This window comes from Cetorhinus maximus, chromosome 15, assembly GCF_964194155.1.
Source record: "Cetorhinus maximus chromosome 15, sCetMax3.hap1.1, whole genome shotgun sequence".
In the NCBI taxonomy this organism is placed as follows: Eukaryota; Metazoa; Chordata; class Chondrichthyes; order Lamniformes; family Cetorhinidae; genus Cetorhinus; species Cetorhinus maximus.
The window spans coordinates 3,764,889-3,787,044 of NC_135893.1; the positions used below are offsets into that span (position 1 = coordinate 3,764,889).

General features: G+C 43.5%; 1 protein-coding gene across 3 annotated transcripts in view; it reads right to left on the minus strand.

The window, feature by feature from the left end:
- LOC144690338 (uncharacterized) overlaps nucleotides 1-19,452 on the minus strand; it is a 34,010-nt gene extending 14,558 nt beyond the window's left edge. For 2 of the 3 annotated variants that reach the window (XM_078557701.1, XM_078557698.1), the window contains exons 1-6: nucleotides 19,260-19,452; nucleotides 12,726-12,822; nucleotides 8,690-8,867; nucleotides 6,361-6,506; nucleotides 2,077-2,256; nucleotides 911-1,030 (exon numbers count right to left, since the gene is read on the minus strand). In XM_078557701.1, the coding sequence (XP_078413827.1) occupies nucleotides 911-1,030; nucleotides 2,077-2,256; nucleotides 6,361-6,506; nucleotides 8,690-8,867; nucleotides 12,726-12,815 (714 nt within the window). In that variant the 5' untranslated portion in view covers nucleotides 12,816-12,822; nucleotides 19,260-19,452. Of the gene's footprint in view, nucleotides 1-910; nucleotides 1,031-2,076; nucleotides 2,257-6,360; nucleotides 6,507-8,689; nucleotides 8,868-12,725; nucleotides 12,823-19,071; nucleotides 19,181-19,259 lie in introns of those variants that run through there. The other variant, XM_078557700.1, reaches the window with a different exon arrangement.
- Between the last annotated feature and the right edge of the window lie 2,704 nt (nucleotides 19,453-22,156).

Genomic DNA, 22,156 nt, shown 5'->3' on the forward strand with positions numbered 1-22,156 from the left:
CTTATCAGCCCAAGGCTGAATGTTGTCCAGGTCTTGTTCCATATAGTTATGGACTGCTTCAGTATCTGAGGAGTCACAAATGGTACTGAACATTGTGCAATCATCAGCAAATATTCCCCCTTCTGACCTTATGAGGAAGGGAAGGTCATTGATGAAGCAGCTGAAGATGGTTGGGCCGAGGACACTACCCTGAGGAACTCCTGCAGCAACGGCCCGGGACTGAGATAATTGACCTCCAACAACCACAACCATCTTCCTTTATGCTAGGTATGACTCCAACCAGCAGTATGCCTCCATTTGTCATCATTGAGTATTCCCAGTTCAGATGTAACATGGTCAGTTTCAGAATGAAAAGCCTTGCTTCTGTTCCAACAACAGCTTTGAAGATCAACCACCGAAAAATATCTTATTTCACAAATGGAACTTTCTATTTCTATTTGCGGCTTCTGGGTTGGCTCTCAGAGAGGAACAAGCCAAGCCTGTACAACTCTTACTGGGAAGAAAAAAGATTGAAAATCCATTTAACCAGCTGGGACTGGGGTTACTTTCTATGGAGTATTTTAATATGAACCTGTTGACTGAGGCTGGGTGAGACAGATTGAAAACCTGTTGAGGTGATTGGGGCTGGGTTTCCGCAGGATGAGACAGGAATGGTTTGGAGCTGAACAAATGAGGGGAAATGTCCCACTGACAGTTCTGACACCGAGTTTTAGCTACTAAACTTCAGCAGTTAATGTGCACACATGTGGATGATCCTGAAGCCCTGAATCTTCCAACCTGCACTTGCATTTTCTAAACTTAAGTAAGCAACATGTAACCATGGAGGAAGAGGTTGTGCTGGCTAAACAGAAATTCTACAGTTGCTAATTCTTAAATCTGGTGCTGGCAAAATCAAATCTGAACTACTTACAGCTATGAGGCCAATGGCAGCTTTTAAAACTGCCCAGAAAATGCCCACTCCCAGGATCCTAGCATGCATATGCGAAACATGGTGCACTCCAGAAGTCAAGACAAGTACACATAGACAGAGCTGTGGAAAGAATCAACATTTATTAGTAAGATTCTGCTCATTTCCTTTTTAGTAAAGGAATATACAAATGATGATGTTTCTGCAAAACTTATTTTAATTTACTAAGCAGGGAAAGGGCAACATGATGGAACAATGGTATCAGTGAGAGCCCCCAATCATCTTCATGGGTGCTCCTCATCAGGATACTTTTGGTGAGTAACACTGGAATGAGCCCTGGCTGAAGAGAAAAAAATGTGCAGAGCCCTGGGGAAAGACAAGAGAATGGGACTAGCTGAGTTGCTGTTACAAAGAGCTGGAACGGGCAGGGCGGGCTGAATGGCCTCCTTCTGTGCTGTATCTATTATTCTATCATTATGTCAGGGTGCAGTCCCAAGGAAGAAAGGGCTATAGGTGACAAAAGCATGGCAGAGGTTGCCACAGTAGATTGGCGAAGGTGGGGCTGAGGCAGGTATTGTTGCATAGGTGGAGGTATGAGGTCTTTCCACTGGACAGCCGATGGGGTTTGAAGCTCAGCTTGGGTCAAACAGGATGCCAAGTGTGACCAGTCCCGTTCAACAGTGGAGACGAGAATAGAATTGGTGGCTAGGGTGGTGATGGGGCTAGAGACGGTGGCTTCAATTTTCCCAATGCTTAATTGGAAGAAATTGCGTCTGATCCAACACTGATTGTGGGACAAGCAGTCTGACAAGAAGTAGGCAGTGGAGGCATCAGGAGGGTTGGTGGAGAGGTAGAGACAGACACAGGATGGAACTTTATGTCGGTGGGATTTTACGGTCCTGCCAAAGTCAATGGACTTTTGAACGGTCACCTCATTTGACAGCCCCGCTCCTGCCGTGATGGGGCCATAAAATTCCTTCCACAGAGTGGACAGTGAGTGAGAATCACATATACAGACTTGGCAGAGGATAGTTTGATCATTGTTACCTTCATTGTTAATCCCAAAACGCTCAAAGTGGGTTTATAAAATATTTTAAAAATGAAATCATCTTGCTCCAGAAAAGTTACCTGTGCCAACTCAGATAAGCAGTGTTAACTTGTTCAGTTACCTGAGCTTGAAGATCAAACGTCACCATAGAAAAACCGAGATTCATCATGACGTATTGGGACTGATCACTTTCCATGGCTCCCCCCACTCTGAAAGCCATCATGCTGGGACTCATAGCCAGGTAAACGATACTTATTATCATAAGAATACCCCCAAACCCCAAAATGAACCCAAATCGTATCTGAAAGAAAATGTACAAAATGAGTGAAGTTAGTTTTCAATCACCTGTTAATTCTCAGGACATCTGAACTATTGGAGTCACTGCTATACTTCAGTAAGTTATTCCAGTCCATCTGCATTTACTATTACTGACTCTCGGGAGGTCTGCTGCTTTATGGGGTTACCAGCCTCCAGGATTGTCCTGGACATTTATGCGAGAAACTCAGGAGAGAGAAAAACACAATAGGAGCATTTAAAGAAACTGCTCTTCATTTTCTTTTATAACTAGCAAATGAAAAATTTCAAATTATTGGAGATGGAAGAAAAGGCAAGAAGCATCCAATCAGGTAACAAAGAATTTGCCTGCTTTCCAATTGTTGTAGGAAGGCAGGGCCCCGATGTCAGGTGACCAATGGCAGGAGTGTGGAGGTGGGGCAGTTGGAGATGAATGGGTCATGTAATGAAACCAGGAACATGTTCAACCAGAGTTGATAACCCTATTGAAGCTCAATTCATAATCTGGCAGCATCGCTGGATCTGATATTTGGGAGAGTGAAGGACATTATTTAACCTTTCCAGGTGCTTTTGGAGCAGTGCAGAAATTTAATCTACCTACTCAGCCAACCCCTATTTTGGAGAAGTGTTGGAAATAGCCACATCTAGACTAATTATTGTTCCTGAAGGCAATCTTGGTGTCATATTTGATCCTGGGATGAACATCTGACTACATATGTACACAATCACTAAGACCGTCCATTTCCACTTCCCTAACATTGCCTGCCTCTCCCTGTCTCAGCGCAACTGCTGCTGAAAGCCTCATTCCTTGCCTTTGTTACTTCTAGACTTGACTATTCCAATGTACTCCTGGTCAACTTTCCACCTTCCACCCTCCATAAAATTAAGCTCATCCAGTTAAGCAATGTCTTGATTTTAAAATTTCTCATCCTTGTTTTCAAATCCCTCTATGGCCTCACCCCTCCCTATGTGTAATTTTCTCCAGCCTCACAACCCTCCAAGATATTTGCACTCTGCCAATTCTGGCCTTGAGCATCCCTGATTTTAATCACTCCACCTTCAGCTGCTGAGGCCCTAGACACTGTAATTCCCTCCCTAAACCTCTCCATCGCTACCTGCTCCTTTAAAATGCACCTTAAAACCTACCTCTCTGACCAAGCTTTTGGTCATCTGCCCTAAGTCTCCTTACATGGTTCAGTGTCACATTGTGTTTGATGATGTTCCTGTGAAGCACCTTGGGACATTTTACCACGCAAAGTTGCTATATAAATGCAAGTTGCTATTATGAAGTGTTTTGTAACTGTAAGTTAATCTTGGTCCACACTGACACTTTGAGTAAACATGAGAGACTAGATGAAGGAGTGCATGGAACAGATTTTGTCCACACAGAGCCAAATGCTGTAGCGAGAACAGAATTTCCACTCTGTATCTTTCAAACCCTCCAAAAATCTGTTGGAAATCTGCTCATTTACACACCTCAATTTGTCTATATCAAAGATACATGTCCTCACCTTTAGCACATGGCTGTAGTCCTCTTTGAAGGAAAGGTCAGTGACCAGAAGTCTCCAATCATGTGTTTATATTTTTACTTCCTCTGCGATTCAGAAGTCATTGTATGGTCAGTATCAATTCTGCATCCAGCGGCCTAAGAGTTCTGTGTTAACCGTTTCATAGCAGCCGGCAGCAAGCTGAGCTTGTTTACTAGCCAGTTTGCTCCATAGGATGAGAATTAAGTTTAGAATTTAGTAGCTACTTTTTTTGGTCATAGTGAGTGAGGGAGGAATGTTTGCCATGTCCCTGCTGTTCTACTCTCCAGGTTTTTCTGAATAATGCAGTGGGATTTTACGCGTTCACCTGAACCACCAGAACAGGCTGTCACATCCTCATCTGGACAATGAGGCACTGAATTGTCAGCCTTGATTCTAGTGCTGGAGTGGGTTTGAACCCAAATTCCTACAGCCCAGGGACAAGATTGTCACCAACTGGCTCACTTTATAGAAACAGGGGAGGGTAAGGGTCAGGAAAAGAAGCTGGAAAAACACCAGGAGATACCAACAAGACAAAAGAGTCAGAGTTACCTAAGAAGACAAAGAGGGAGGTGTGGAAGAATGGAAGACAAAGACAGAGAGAGGAAGAGAAAAAGAATGGAGACAGGGAAGTGGAGACAGTTTCAGTTTTCTATTGTCCAGTAGCAATGGTGAAGAACTAGCTGGCATTGCCAGAATGTGGAACTTCTATCCACTGACCCATTCCAACCCTGCCCTGTGCTTAATCCTGGGCTCAGGATGTTTATGCATATCGAGCACCTGTTTTGGCATAACTGAGGTGCCATCCTAGCTGGGGGGGGTGGTGGAGGAATGTCAATGAGGCACATTGCTGCAGAGACCAGAGCCACTGTGGTGGGGGTGGGGGAGCAGTGGGAACCATTTTCCCCAGTTCTTAGTGTCTGCACACACTCTATACTGTTTCATGCACAGTAACAGGACAATTGAGACAGAACTGGTGCATGTCCACTATCATGCGTATCCTAGTATCATCGTCACAGGAGAAGGCTGAATATAAGAAGTCCTTGTGTTCCCCCAACCACACCCCTCCCAACCCCCTTATTCCAGTCAAAATTTTGATTTGGTGTCAAAATTGGGCAAAGACGCAGCAGGATTTATTCTGCTCCAGATTCCTGCCTCCTGCTCCAATTCTAAGATTCATAGAGTTATTGTTGCACAGTAGGAGGCCATTTGGTCCATCCAGTCCATGTGGCTCTCTGTAGAGCAACCCAGTCAGTCCCATTTCCCCTCTATATCCCTGTGGCCCTGCAAATTCATTTCCCTCAAGTGTCCATCCAACTTCCTTTTTGAAATTATTCACTGTCTCTGTTTCCACCACCCTTGTAGTGACAGTGAGCTCCAAGTCATTACCACTTGCTGCGTAAAAAAAGTTCTTCCTCACATCCCATCTTCATCTCTTGCCCAAAACTTTAAGTCTGTGTCCTCTAGTCCTTTTACCATCAGCTAATGGGAACAGCTTTTCCTTGTTTACCTTATCAAAACCTGTCATTATCTTGTACTCCTCCATCGAATCTCCCCTCAAATTCTTTTGCTCCAAGGAGAATAACCCCAGCTTCTCCAACCTAGCCTTGCTGCTATTGTCAATCAGCTTCTGCCAAAAGGCATCACCTCACACTTTTTTGTATTAACTTCTATCTGCCATTTGTTTGTCCATTCTGCTAGCCTATCTATGTCCTGTTGCAGTCGATTGGTATTGTCCTCATGTTTTCCCACACTTCTATAAATGCCACAGGAGTTATTAGCCCGAAACAAGTTAATACATTTTTAAAAATTATTTAAACTTCAATAAATTGGATGGGAAGAGATTTTCTTTCTGAAAGGTTCCTTGCAGAGAGTCACGGAGCAGCTTAGAAATTATCCAGGCTCCCGATTAATCGCCAGTGGAGTCCGGCATCAGCACCCAAAGTAATGGTCAAATCAAATAAATATGAAAAAAGTTAACAGTTCTCTTAGGAAAAGAGCATTTTGTTCAACAACCAGTGGTGCAGGCTGGGGCTGCGGGGGCAGGTCTGAGAGGTTCAGGACTTCTGTTGGATTTGAACATTGTCAGAATTTTTGCAACCCCAGGTGGACTGTACCTTGGTGTTGAAATGTTGTAGTACGTTATGTCGAAAAGGAGCAGATTCTTCTGCCTCAGGTTTTCCAGTCTGATGCTAAAGACTCCAGACCAGTCATGTCTGTCAGTCTGTCAGTGAGAAATGGTATTTGGTATTTGTACAAGGAGAAATGCCCAGAAAGGCTGCTCAACTCCATTCTCTTTCACTTACAGTGACTACAACTGATAACAATGAGCTTCCAATATACCGAAGAATTCAACTCAGCACTGATCAGTGCATCTAGCACACACATTAGGTAGAAGTCATGGTCTTGAACGTAATATAAAGAACATTAGAAATAGGAGCAGGAGTAGGTCAGTCACAGGGTCCCTCAAGCCTGCTTCCAGCCATTAAATAAGATTTGCCTAATCTGATCTTGGACACAATTCCACTCTAATTACTCAGCGGAAGCAATAGGCATACAGCACAGAACATGTTCATGACACCCACCTTCAGTTCTTCTCTTTCCTTTGGTGTTGCTGAAGAAAAGTTCACCACGGATCGGATCACCACGAGTAAAATGGATAGAATAAAAGCAATTAGCTCCTGCCGATTCTCCTGGAAAGTTCCACGCAACACATAGTAAAAGCAGAATACTGGGGAGATAGAAGCAGGGAGGCAGAGTGTGAGTATTAATCAGTATATTAAGAAATGGGCTTACATTATAGGTTGGCTGAAATCTAAATGCAGCAGAGGACAAGAGCTGCTCTCCTTGACTAACAACAGTGAAGTGTTATTGCTCATGTGTCAACCATGGCTTGTCTATGAGTTAGACCTGCTCCCACAACCATAGCTTGCACCACTGTTTGCTGAGCAAAATGCTCCTTTCTTAAAGCTCAAGTCCCACTCCAGAGATTTGAGCACAACAGTCCAAGCCATTGCTCCAGTGCAGTACTGATGCAACCCTGCGCTGTTAGGGGGTGTCATCTTTCAAATGAGACATTTTTAAAATGAGGTCTGAGTTTTTCTGTGTTCATACTTTGCACTTATAAGCACCGCCTTCCAACAAGAATCCCTCTGCCTCAGCTGTTTTCAGACTTGTGTGCTCCAATGCAGCTTCCCTTTAAGAAGGACAGACTGCCTTTAAGAGTTGGAGGTAAGCTGAAATATGTGGTAGCCTCACATGCTCTTAGGCCCTCTATTGTGTGTGCAGCCAGCCTGCAGCACAGGACACACTCGACTGCATGCTTCACTCGTGTTCACGAGGAGACAGCACCAAGTTCGCATGGTGCCAACCTCCAATGGAACCACTGGAGGCGGGTCACAAACTGCCGCACCCAAACCCAGTTAAGGGCGCTGATGAATTTTTAGCCCTCGATTTTGTAAAGTTCCCAGCTCCTATCTTTCCTCAGGTAGGCTGGTACAGGAGTGGGGGGTTCCAAATGAGCATGGAATGAAAAGAACTTCCTATTTCTTTGTGCATTTCTCTCTCATTCTATCCGATTTTGACATTAAAAGATTCACGAATGCCATCGTAAGGACTTTCCACTCTGAGGAATGCAAGAACGACGCCAAGAAACCACAGTAGGTTGGCTAGAAAATGTTTTCACATTCCTGATTGTTGATAAGATTTGATATTTGGAAGATTTAACTAAAACGAAACTATTCTGAAAATTGACTACAAGGAAACTATTCTGAAAATTAATCTAATATCTTTGAACAATTTAGGACTGTCTTGTGATGCAAATTTGGCTCTTAGCCAATGAGCTCGTGAGTTCTGATTCCAGTCTTGATTGACACTCAAGTTCTGTTTCAATTGGAAGCGACCAATAGTTTTCAAGGAGGCTCTTTGGTAGAACACAGACTATCTTGTTGATCTATCTCTGAGGAAGGAGTCATGCAAACACCAGTGGACTGTTCCATCAGAAGCTATGGCACCTGCATATGTGTAGACTTTTTGTGTTATAGTCAATTAGTATTACTCAGAATGGTGCATAAGTCAAGGGTCAATTGCAACTTGTAACAACTATTTTAGTTTTGGCTCCAGATTCTGAATCACACCCTTCAAATTGTTACAGAAAGCACGAGCAAAGTGTCAAAAATCAAAATCTCCCACACTTGTCCCTGACCTTTACCAGGGAACTGAATTTTACACTGTCAAAGTTCAAACCCCCTTCAACATTTTTGAAATCCACTACACTTGCCAAGACTACACTTTTAAGATTTTTTTTAATAATACAGCTGATGCAGCAATGGCTATTGCTGCAACTTCGAACATAAGGAGTTCATAGGTCACTACACTACCACTGTAATTACTTTTCATATGTAAGGCCAGTGGGTTTTAGTTTTCACAAAAAAACAAACTGTATTGTGCAAGTAAATTGTTTTCTACTTCTCATTAGCTATGAAGAAGAGTCATACAGACTCAAAACGTTAACTCTGTTTCTCTCTCCACAGATGCTGCCAGACCTGCTGACTTTTTGCAGCATTTTCTGTTTTCATTTCAGCTTTCCAGCATCTGCAGTATTTTGCTTTGACGTTAAACCAAATTGTGGAATGTGATTCAAAAACATAACTAAAAATCATCATGTATGATTAGACAGTTAAACAAAATGCACAAACCTAGAAATCACTGCTAATGAAACTGTCATTTAAACCCATGTAAATTTAAATTTTAACCCAATAAATAAGACCTGCTTTAAAAAAGCAGATAGAGGAATGTCATACATACGCATTAAAATGTATCTATTAATATTACTCACAGTAGTTTCTCATCTACTGTTTCAAGTTGGTAATGCATCTTCACACATTCACAGTTAATTAATTGAATAGATCTTACCTATTCCAATGAGCTGTATCACTGAGATGGTGAAGTCTTCCTGAGTTTGACCTGTACTGTCAGTTTTAACCTGACTTACAATACTTTCAATTGTAACTGCTGACACAGCAAAGAGAGAGAGGATTGTTGCAGTGACGAATAACTTCTCTAAGACGGATAATTCTGAACATTGTTTCATCTGTGTGGAGAGTGGGAAAAGATACTTGTTTCTCTATCTCACATAAACTTGAAGTTTATTCTTAACCAGCAGTATCTATTTTGCTTGGAAACACACAACTTAATGAAGGTCTTTACAATTATGAAGTTTGATACGGGACATGTAAAGATGGTTCCACATAAGAAGTGTAAAAAATACAAGCAGGATTAGACCATAAGGCCTTTCGAACCTGCTCTACTTGTCATGAAGCTATTAATGTATATAATATTATTGGAAAATATTTTCTTTTAAAATAGAGGTTTAGGCTGTGTGTGTGTCTTAAGTAGATTAAGTGGATTAAAGCCAGCTAGTCTGGATGCTTTGATGTGTACTAGTTTTGATATGTAAGAGAGATAGAGTGAATTTACATTATTTTGAATAGAGCATTTAAGAAGTGGGGTGAAAACTAGCCCCTAGCTAACACTTAAAATTATAGGTTATGACAGTTGTTTAAAGTTTCCCTATGGGATTTTTAAAAAATAACTCTGCTTTACCAACTGCTCGGTCATAACACAGCCATTCAATATGATCATCTCCGATCTTTGGCTTCAACTCCACTTTCCCACCAGCTTCCCTTATCCCTGGATTCCCTAAGACTAAAAATCTGTCCATCTCAGCTTTAAGTGTGTTCAACGATGAAGCATCCACAACTTTCTGCGGTAGAGAATCCCAAAGATTCACAACCCTTTGAGTGAAGAATTTTCTCCTTATCTCAGTCCTAAATGATCGACTCTTTAAACTGAGCCTGCACCTCCAAGTTCCAGATTTCACGGCCAGGGGAAACAACCTCTCAGTGTTTACCCTTCAGAATCTTCTGTGTTTCAATGAGATCACCTTCATTCTTCTAAACTCCAAAGAATATAGGCCAAGTTACTCAGCCTCTCACCATAAGACAACCCTCTCATCTCGGGGAACAATCTAATGAACATTCGCTGGACCGCTTCCAATGCAAGTGTACTCTTTCTTAAATATGGAGACCAAAACTGCACAGTATTTCAGGTGTGGTCTCATAGAAGCTCTGTACAATTGTAGAAAGACTTTTGTATTCTTGTCCTCCAATCCCCTTGCAATAAAGGCCAACATGCCATTAGCCTTCCTAATCCTTGCTGTACCTGCATGCTAATTTTCTGTGTCCCTTGCATGAGTACACCCAAGTCCCTCTGAACATCAACATTTACAAGTTTCAAACATTTTAAAAATATTCTCTTTTTCCTTTCCGAAGGCCAAGAGAATAACCTCACGCTTCCCCACATTATACTCCATCTGTAATCTTTGTCGTCCACTCACTTAACCTGTCTATATCCCTTTTCAGCCTCTTTGTGTCCTCCCCACAGCTTGCATTCTCACTTAGCTTCACATCATCAACAAATGTTATCTCTTCATCTAAGTTATGAATGTAGATTGTAAATAGCTGAAGCCCTAGCACTAGTTCTTGTGGCACTCCACTAGTCACAGCCGGCCAACTTGAAAAAGCCCCGTTTATCCCTACTCTTTGCTTCCTGCCTGTTAACCAATCTTCCATCCACGCTAATATATTACCCCCAATTCCATGAGTCCTTATTTTGATGATTAACCTTTTATGTGGCACTTTATCGAACGCCTTGTGGAAATCAAAGTATACTACATCTACTGCTTCATTTTTATCTACCCTACTAGCTAATCTTTAAAAAACGCTAGTAAAATTGTCAAAAATGAACTTGCTTTTGTAAAACCATGTTGACTTAGTCTGATCATACTATTAATTTCAAAGTGCATTGTTAAGACTTTAGCATTAATAATAGATTCGAGCACTTTCCTGATGACTGATGTTAATATTACCTTAATTCCATCACTTTTTTTTTAGCCCCTAGGTTACCTCTATTTCTGGTATGTAACTTGTGTCTTCTACTGTGAAGACAGGCACAAAATATTTGTTCAATGTCTCTGCTATTTCCTCATTCCCCATGATAATTTCTCCTGTCTCTGCTTCTAAGAGGCCAACATTTAGTTTAGCTACTCGCTTCCTTTTTATATACTTGTATAACATCTTTGGGGAGTCCAAAATTAGGAGCCATAAATAATAATATAAGATAGTCACTAATAAATCAAAAAAGGAATTCAGGAGAAACTTTCTTAACCTGAAAGTGATTAGAATGTGGATTTTGCTACCACAAGAAGTTCTTAGGCAAATAGCATAGATACATTGAAGGGAAAGATAGATAAACACATGAGGGAGAAAGGAATAGAAGGATATGCTGATGGGATTAGATGAAGTAGGATGGATAGAGGCTCACGTGGAGTATAAACACTAGCATAGAGCAGTTGGGCCGAATGGCCTCTTTCTGTGCTGGAAATTCAATGTAATTCTTTGCAATGTAATGAAAAATCAACATGTGCCTTGTTCACTGTGACATATATGATGCTTATTTTCAGACAAAACATTTTCCAAACACTTTATCATGAAGAAAAAACTCCTGTTAAACATGGTGGACTGTTTGCAATTCACTTGTAGCCAATTTGTGAAATTCTACAGCAGGAGTGTCAGAAATTCAGCCAATCACATCACAGAAATAATAATCTCCTTTCACACTTCTAAATCGCTGATCTAGCATAAATAGTGAACACTTCATTCATTCAGCTATGACATGTGTGAGAGAAGTATAGGCCAGGATTTTCCCATCGGCGATTTGGGGGCGGGGCCCGCTCGCCGAGGGGAAAATGACACGGGATGACGTCAGGAAAGGAATCCCCGACATCATTTTTGAATTTTTAGGAAGGCGGGCTGACAGCGAAATCAGCTGTCCGCCCGCCGACCTTTCAATGGCCAATTGAGGCCATTAACAGGCTAGTTAAGGTAATTAAAGGCCCTGCCCGTCCAACCTTCAGGCTGGCGGGCAGGCCAGGAGCCCCAGCGGGCTCCAGATAATACAGGAAACCTCATCCACTGGCGGGATGAGGTATCATGTCCATTTATAAAATGTTTAATAAACTTTATGTCCTTTTTATTAACATGTCCCATCTCGTGTGACATTGTCACATGAGGGGGACATGTTAATAATTTTTTACTTTTTCTATTTTTAAAGTTTTTTGCACTGTCACTAATCTCCCTGAGTCAGTACTTTATCTCAGGAAGTAGTGCGCACTTTGACAGCTGGGGATTCCCCCCCACAACCCCCGCACAGGAAGTGCATAGCGCTTCCCGTCGGGCAGGCCGCTGGGTGGGCCTTAATTGGCCCGCCCACTTAAAATGGCGGCGGGCCCCGTTTCGGTGGCAGGGGTCGGCTGTCTGCCCGCTGCCTAGCCGGTGGGGCCCACACGCCCACCAAGGGCAAAATTCTGCCCATAATACTGTACTAATGATTCATCATACAGTCACATTTACTGTCCAGGACAGTGAATGATATTAAATGGAGGCTCCATTTTTTCCATGCAGCAGGATAAGCGTCTATGGCACAATGAAGGCAAAGCTAAGGCAACACTAGCCAGGTGAACTCAGAACCCAGTATGATAAGCACCTGAAAGGAGGCCCTAAAGAAGTTCCTTAAATTGAAAATGACCATCAAGGTAAAAATATTACTGTTGAATATAAACTAAGATTCCTAATCTGGGTATAATGTATACTGAGATATGTCTGAAATTCAGCTTGCCTTAATCCATACCAGTCTCCCAGTTAAAAGAAAAAGTAACACATCACGAGAAAACAAAGACTCCAGTAGGTGTTGGAGCCTCACCAAGGAAAGCATTAACTGTCTCTGAGAATATGCCCTATAAATAAACTCAGCCCATTATGTTAACTGAATATGCTGATGGCACAGTCTCAAAACAACAAAGTTGCAAACAGTACAAACATGTCAGACTTACTGGACCACATGGGGTGGGTATGAGCTCTTTGTGCCGTGGCGTTAAGTTTAGCGGTGAAGACTCATTGGCTTCATTATAATTGGACTCCATGCTGTCCCTTGAAAAAGAAAAGTAACACAAAACCACCAGTTAATAAATGGTAAAACATTCAACTGATTCCAAAATGATTTGCTCCACAACAGATTTGTGATGCATGATGATGTTCTACGATTCACATATTATATTCAGGGCAGAATGAAATGTCCCTTATGGACAGTTTCTGACAAAGGCAAGTCAGTACAAATGAAAGCCACTTCAGGACAACCAAATGCTAACAACGTTCATCAATTCTCGTGTGCTCACTAATGTACAATCCCACATGCACAATGTTGACTTAAGAACTCCCTGACATTATATAAAGGGAGAAGGAACTAAAGCTCAGTGCCAACTTTGCATTATTCTTACTCCCTCGTCTCTTCCTTAGCTCCCTCGGCAGCTAAGGAAGAGCAAAGACTATTTGTTCCATTAAAGCTTGTTCATGTAATTCCCTAACCATGTAACTCCTACTGCATTTCAAATACCCCTGATGTTTAATACACCATACGTGTCTGATGGCAAATAAGAGTCAATCATATTGCTGTAGCTCTGTAGGCCAGACCAATGTTCCTTCTATCTTCTGATAAAAGCAAAATACTGCCAATACTGGAAATCTGAAATAAAAACAGAAAATGCTGGAAAAGCTCAGCGGGTCTGACAGTATCTGTGGAGAGAGAAACAGAGTTAACGTTCCAAGTCTGTATGCCTCTTCTTCAGAGCTAAAGAGAAGTAGAAATGTGATGGAATTTATATTGTTTAAGGTGGGGTGGAGCAGGTGAAGCAAAATACAAGGTCAGTGATCACAGAATCATAGGATCACAGTGCAGAAGAGGCCCTTCAGCCCATCGAGTCTGCACTGATACTCGAGAAACACCTGACCTACCTACCTAATCCCATTTACCAGCACTTGGCCCATAGCCTTGAATGTTATGACGTGCCAAGTGCTCATCCAGGTACTTTTTAAAGGATGTGAGGCAACCCGCCTCCACCACCCTCCCAGGCAGTGCATTCCAGACCGTCACCACCCTCTGGGTAAAAAAGTTTTTCCTCACATCCCCCCTAAACCTCCTGCCCCTCACCTTGAACTTATGTCCCCTCATGACTGACCCTTCAACTAAGGGGAACAGCTGCTCCCTATCCATCCTGTCCATGCCCCTCATAATCTTGTACACCTCGATCAGGTCTCCCCTCAGTCTTCTCTGCTCCAACGAAAACAACACAAGCCTATCCAACCTCTCTTCATAACTTAAATGTTTCATCCCAGGCAACATCCTGGTGAATCTCCTCTGCACCCCCTCCAGTGCAATCACATTCTTCCTATAATGTGGTGACCAGAACTGCACACAGTACTGCAGCTGTGGCCTCACCAAGGTTCTTTACAACTCCAACATGACCTCCCTACTTTTATAATCTATACCTCAATTGATAAAGGCAAGTGTCCCATATGCCTTGTTCACCACCCCACTAACATGCCCCTCCGCCTTCAGAGATCTATAGACAAACACGCCAAGGTCCCTTTGTTCCTCAGAACTTCCTAGTGTCATGCCGTACATTGAATACTTCCTTGTCAAATTACTCCTTCCAAAGTGTATCACCTCACATTTTTCAGGGTTAAATTCCATCTGCCACTTATCTGCCCATTTGACCATCCTGTCTATATCTTCCTGTAGCCCAAGACACTCAACATCACTGTTAACCACCCGGCCAGTCTTTGTGTCATCCGCAAACTTACTAATCCTACCCCCCACATAGTCATCTATGTCGTTTATATAAATGACGAATAATAGGAGACCCAGCACTGATCCCTGTGGTACGCCACTGGACACTGGCTTCCAGTCACTAAAGCAGCCTTCTGTCCCTACCACTGACGTGAAACTCACTGGCCTGTCGTTCCCTGGCTTATCTCTACAACCCTTCTTAAATAGCGGAACCACATTCACTGTTCTCCAGTCCTCTGGCACCTCCCCCCTGGCCAGAGAGAAATTAAAAATTTGGGTTAGAGCCCCTGTGATCTCCTCCCTTGCCTTCCTCAGCAGTCTGGGACACAAAGCATCTGGACCTGGAGATTTGTCCACTTTTAAGCCTGCCAACACCTCCAATACCTTGTCACTCCCTATGTCAATTTGCTCAAGAACCTCGCAGTCTCTCTCCCCGAGTTCGATACCTTCATCCTCATCCTCTTGGGTGAAGACGGATGTGAAGTATTCATTCAACACGCTAGCGATATCCTCTGGCTCCACCCACAGATTGCCCCCTTGGTCCCTAATGGGCCCTACTCATTCCCTGGTTATCCTCTTCCCATTGATATACTTATAGAATATCTTGGGATTTTCCCTACTTTTACCAGCCAGAGCTTTCTCATATCCCCTCTTTGCTCTCCTAATTGCTTTCTTAAGCTCCACCCTGCACTTTCTGTACTCCACTAATGCCTCTGTTGATTTGTTTCCCTTGTACCTGCTAAAAGCCTCTGTTTTCCTTCTCATCGTATCCTGAATATCTCTGGTCATCCATGGTTCTCTGGGCTTGTTACTCCTTCCTATCACCCAAGAGGGAACATGTTGAGCCTCCCCATTTCCTTTTTGAATGCCCCCCACTGTTCCTCTGTAGATTTCCCCACAAGTAATTGTTCCCAGTCTACCTTAGCCAGATCCTGCCTTATTTTACTAAAATCCGCTCTCTCCCAATCCAAAACATTTTTTTTCAACTTGTCTATTTCTTTGTCCATAATAAGCTTAAACTGTACCATGTTGTGGTCGCTATCACTAAAATGCTCGCCCACCACCACCTCAGCCACCTGTCCGGCTTCATTCCCCAGAATTAGGTCCAGCACTGCGCCGTCCCTTGTTGGACCCTCTACATATTGACCTAAAAAGTTCTCCTGTACATATTTCAAGAAATCCACTACATCCAAGCCCTTAACACTATGTCTATCCCAATTAATGTTGGGAAAGTTGAAATTACCTAATATAATTACCCTACTGTTTTTGTTTTTACACACCTCCGCAAATTGTGCACATATTGGCTCCTCAATTTCCTGCTGACTATCTGGGGGTCTATAGTAAACACCTAACAATGTGGCTGCCCCTTTTTTATTCCTAAGCTCTACCCACAAAGCTTCATTCGACGCCCCCTCCCAGGTATCATCTCCCCTTACTGCAGTAACTGATTCATTAACTAATAATGCAATTCCTCCTCCTCTTTTAACCCCCCCCCCCACCCCCCCACCCCCGCCGCCCGAGTCTCGCCTGAAGATTCTATATCCCGGAATGTTGAGCTGCCAATCCTGCCCCTCCCTCAACCACTTCTCAGTGATGGCTACTATATCACAATTCCACGTGTCAATCCTCACCCTTAATTCATCTGTTTTACCTGTAATACTCCTGGCATTAAAGTAGAGGCCATCCAGCCTTGCCTTACTCTCTTAAAACTTATTGTAGCTGTACTCCCTCTGACTTGATTGTTTTACTTTATTATGATGTGTCCCAATTCTGCTAACATTCTGTGTCCCCTCCCCCTGCCGCATTAGTTTAAACTCCTCCCAACAGCACTAGCAAACCCACCTGCAAGGATGTTAGTCCTGCTCTGGTTCAGATGTAGACCGTCCTGCTTGTACAGGTCCCACCTTCCCCAGAAACGGTCCCTGTGATCCAGGAATCTAAAACCCTTCCTCCTGCACCAACTCTTAAGCTACGTGTTCATCTGCGCTATTCTCCTATTTCTGAGCTCGCTAGCACGTGGCACTGGGAGTAATCCAGAGATTACAACCCGAGAGGTCTTGCTTTTTAGTCTACTGCCTAACTCCCTGAATTCTTGATACAAGACCTCATCCCTCTTTCTACCTATGTCATTGACACCAACATGTACCATGACCTCTGCCTTATCACCCTCCCCCTTCAGGATGCCCTGCAGCCGTTCAGTGACATCCCGGACCCTGGCACCAGGGAGGCAACATACCATCCGGGAGTCACGTTGACGGCCACAGTAGTGCCTATCTGTTCCCCTGACTATAGAACCCCCTATTACTATTGCTCTTCCTCTCTTCCTCCCCTCCTGTACAGACAGGCTGCTTGTGGTGCCAGAAGCTTGGCTCTGTCTGCACTCCCTGGAGGAACCAGCACCCTCATCAGCCTCCAAAATGGAATACCGATTTGCGAGCGGGACGCCAGGGGACTCCTGAACTACCTGCCTGTTTCTCTTGGACTGCCTGGTGGTCACCCATTCCCTTCCTTCCTCAAGTCCCTTCAGCTGCGGTGTGACCACCTCTCTAAACGTGCTATCCACGATACTCTTAGACTCGCGGATGCTCCACAGTGTCCCCAGCCGCCATTCCAGCTCTGAAACCCGAGCTTCCAGGAGCTGCAGCTGGACACACTTCCTGCACACATGCTGGTCCCGGGCACTGGAAATGTCCCCAGCTTCCCACATGGAGCACGAGGAGCACACCATGGCTTTGAGCTCTCCTGCCATGACTTATCCCTTTAAATTAAACCTTTTAAATCAATTACTCTAGAGCCCTTCTTTCCTGACCCATGTTACTACAGAATATACAAACTATAAACCACAAAGAGACCTTAAACTATAGGCGATAAAAGTAGTAAATACTTATCTGACTTTACCCACTTCTTACCAGTCATTCCTTTCCCTTGTAGCCTCTACTGCTGCAGCAGGGCAAGACCACTCTCTGAAGGTTTAAGAAGTTGGATAGCAAAGAAAAAAATGCAAAGAGCACCTCTTCCCCTATGCACCAAATTCCCACTGTGCACCAAATTGCCAATACCCACACTCAGTCTGGCTGTGTAGCATTCACGATGAGGTCTGTCCCCCATTCGTGTGCAGGCACACTGTGATAGGTTGGGGGGGGGGGGGGTGAGGAGAGGTTGACAAAGATGTCATAGACATGAGACAAAGGGAGTGATAATGGTAGTGGCGAGGACTTAAGAAAGTGCTGACAGTAGTGTGAAGGTAAGAAAGCAGAAGGTGTTAATAGCAGAACAAGAGTCAGCACTCTGAAAGAACACACATAGAGCAAGTGACAGATGGCCCTTTTGGGGGTGGGTGGGGAGAGGGTATGGTGGTTGGGGAAAAAGGATAGAAATGGGGATTTTAAAAACGGGTAAAAAAAGGGGTTAAACCGATGAATAAATGAATTTTAAAAATTTTTAATTTTTTTAAAGGGTTAAAAAGGAGGTGAAGATAGCAGAGAGAGTTCATGATCTGAAGTTGTTGAACTCAGTGTTAAGTCAGGAAGGCTGTTAAGTGCCTAATCGGAAGATGAGGTGCTGTTCCTCCAGTTTGTGTTGGGCTTCATGAACATTGCAACAGGATGGTGTTTTGAAATGGCATCCTGTTCTCATATCCGTCCTTGGCCTGCTGCAATGTTCCAGTGAAGCCCAACGCAAACTGGAGCAACAGCACCTCATCTTCCGACTAGGCACTTTACAGCCTTCCGGACTTAACATTGAGTTCAACAACTTGCACGGTCCCTTTAAGATTCCCGCATAGCCACATAGCACATTCTCAATTTCTGTACAGTCACACATTGCGCAGTTTAAAGGGAACATTGGGCCAAATAAGGATGGCTGTCAACCAGCTGGGTTTTTAACTGGTAGTTTTATGGTCATCATTGCTAATCCTAGTTTTTAATTCCAGTTTATTTTTAATTAACCAAGTTCAAATCCACAAACTGCCACAGTGAGATTTGAGCTCACATTTCCCTGCTCGTTAGTCCAGTCACATAACCACTATGATACTGTACCAGGTTTACTGTGCTGATGCAAAAAGGCACTTTTACAGAATGACCCAGCCGGAATGTAGCAAATCCTACAAATATTTTTTTTATTCATTCACGGAATGTGGGCATCACTGACCAGTCCAGAATTTATTACCCATCCCTAGTTTCCCTTGTGTAAAGGGCATGTAATAATCAACAATATTGCTGTGGGTCTGGAGTCACCTGTAGGCCAGCAGACCTCTGTCCCTAAAGGACATCGGTGAACCAGATGGGTCTTTACAGCAATGGGCAATGGTTTCATGGTCATCGTTAGACTTTTAAATCCAGATTATTATTGGATTCAGGATCCATCATCTGCTGTGCCGGGATTTGAACCCATGCATTACACTGGGTCTCTGAATTACTAGTCCAGCGACAATACCACAATAGGACAATACACATAATTCAGTTTGACCTATTGCTGCCCCAAACTGGGGCTAATTTTAACTTTAAACGCCACTGGTAAACCAATTCGATTTCGACCAGTTTATGCAAACGCACCAAGTTCAAATGAACTCTCCCGATGGAACTATTCCCACTGAAACGCCCGTTAACCATTTGGGATTTCTGTCTTCCTGCCCTTGATTGTATTTTTTTCTGTCCAAGACATATATTTTGTTTTAAAACCCCATCGCAGCAAATGAAACTTGTACAATCCAGATTTTTTTGTTTTCTATTTGGCCACCTACTGGCACTGCCAGCTGCTATCTCTGCCCAGTGTTTGGGAACACCGCTCCCGAGCTCTTCCAGGTCGGAGTTTTGCTGCTTTTGACGCGAAGCCTCCCGCGACCAAACCTTTCCACTCAGATCAGCCAGGGCGTCCGCGCTGCCTCTACCTCCTGCCTCCCATCTAAATGCTTGATCATTTCACTTTCAAACAGCTCCTCTTGCATTCAAGACTTCCGGACAAGATACAGCTGGGCTGCGTCACTTCCAGAAATACAAGGAGACAAGAGCAATTGAAACATTTTATCACAGCAACCCAGGGGTTTCTGTACTTTAGGTCATCACTTCCTTAGCTGTTGCATTGCTGTTGGCAGCTCCGGCTTCCTCCTGGAGAGTAAAGGTTGGCACATCGTAGGCAACATGTCAACTTGGAGCAGGAAGAGATGGGAACACACAGCAGGACAAAGGGCGACATCTTCAGGAATGTGGACATTTGTACATGAATTCTGGCCAAACATGGTCAGTTCCCTCCACCTTGCACAGTGGAGCACTCCATACAAACGCAGGAGGCAAATTAACAATGAAAAGGTTTCAAATACACTTGAATAAACGACAAGCAACTGTTATATCAGCAAAATTTTATATCATTGCATTAATCTAAATCGTTTTACTGTCAGTTATTGTCACATATGAACATACGAATTAGGAGCAGGAGGTGGTCACACGGCACTTTGAGCTTGCTCCATCATTCAATAAGATCTTGGCTGATCTGATTTTAACCTCAACTCCACATTCCTGCCTACCTCTGACAATTTTTCACCCCCATGATTATCAAGAATCTATCTAGCTCTGCCTTAAAAATATTCAAAGATTTTGCCTCCACGGCATTTTAAGAAAGTTCCAAAGACTCACAATTCTCCGAGAGAAAAAATTTCCCCTCATCTCTGTCTTAAATGGACGACTCCTTATTTTTAAACAGTGACCCCCTAGTTCTAAATTCTCCCATAAGAGGAAACATCCTTTCCACACCCACCCTCTCAAGACCCCTCAGGATCTTAAAAACAAAAAACTACTGCGGATGCTGGAAATCCAAAACAAAACAAAAAAAAAACAGAATTACCTGGAAAAACTCAGCAGGTCTGGCAGCATCGGCGGAGAAGAAAAGAGTTGACATTTCGAGTCCTCATGACCCTTCAACAGAACTGAGTAAAGTTAGGAGGGGGGTGAAATATAAGCTGGTTGAAGGTGGGGGTGGGGGAGGGGGGTGGGGGGAGAGAAGTTGGGGGGGGTGGTTGTAGGGACAAGCAAGTAGTGATAGGAGCAGATAATCAAAAGATGTCACAGACAAAAGGAGCAAAGAGGTGTTAAAGTTGGTGATATTATCTAAGAGAATGTGCTAATTAAGGATGGATGGCAGGACACTCAAGGTACAGTTCTATTGGGGGTGGGATGGAAAGACTGACAGGGCATTACAGGTATAGATTTAAAAATAATGGAAATAGGTGGGAAAAGAAAAATCTATATAAATTATTGGAAAAAACAAAAGGGAGGGGGAAGAAATGGAAAGTGGGTGGGGATGGAGGAGGGAGTTCAAGATCTAAAGTTGTTGAATTCAATATTCAGTCCGGAAGGCTGTAAAGTGCCTAGTCGGAAGATGAGGTGCTGTTCCTCCAGTTTGCTTTGGGCTTCACTGGAACAATGCAGCAAGCCAAGGACGGACATGTGGGCAAGAGAGCAGGGTGGAGTGTTAAAATGGCAAGCGACAGGGAGGTTTGGGTCTTTCTTGCGGACAAGAAAGTCCCAGTCGCTTGCCATTTTAACACTCCACCCTGCTCTCTTGCCCACATGTCTGTCCTTGGCTTGCTGCATTGTTCCAGTGAAGCCCAACGCAAACTGGAGGAACAGCACCTCATCTTCCGACTAGGCACTTTACAGCCTTCCAGACTGAATATTGAATTCAACAACTTTAGATCTTGAACTCCCTCCTCCATCCCCACCCCCTTTCCGTTTCTTCCCCCTCCCTTTTGTTTTTTCCAATAATTTATATAGATTTTTCTTTTCCCACCTATTTCCATTATTTTTAAACCTATACCTGTAATGCCCTGTCAGTCTTTCCACCCCACCCCCACTAGAGCTGTACCTTGAGTGTCCTGCCATCCATCCTTAATTAGCACATTCTCTTAGATAATATCACCACCTTTAACACCTCTTTGTTCCTTTGTCTGTGACATCTTTTAATTATCTGCTCCTATCACTACTTGCTTGTCCCTACAACCCCCCCCCCACCCCCACTACCCAACCTTAAACCAGCTTATATTTCACCCCTCTCATAACTTTACTCAGTTCTGTTGAAGGGTCATGAGGACTCGAAACGTCAACTCTTTTCTTCTCCGCTGATGCTGCCAGACCTGCTGAGTTGTCCCTCAGGATCTTATATGTTTCAATCAAATCGCCCCTTACTCTTCTAAACTCTAAAGTGGATACAAGCCTAACCTGCCCAGCCTTTCCTCATAAGACAACCTGCCTATTCCTGGTATTAGTCTGGTAAACCTTCTCTGAACTGCTTCCAATACATTTACATCCTTCCTTAAATAAGGAAACCAATACTGTACATGGTACTCCAGATGTGGTCTCACCAATGCTGCAGCATCACTTCCCTACTCTTGCATTCAATCCCCCTCACAATAAATGATAGCATTCCAGTTGCTTTCCTATTTACTTGCTGTACCTACATACTAACCTTTTTGACTTGTGCCAGATTTGGGAGAGCTGTCCCCAGAGACTAGTTAAACAAAAGCAGGACATAAATAGAATCATCATTTACAGTCAACATCCTGGATTCTTCCATCACCATCCCAGGGTATGTTGTGTCCCACCAGCAAGACCAACCCACCATAGATGGCAGCAACAGTGGTATGCA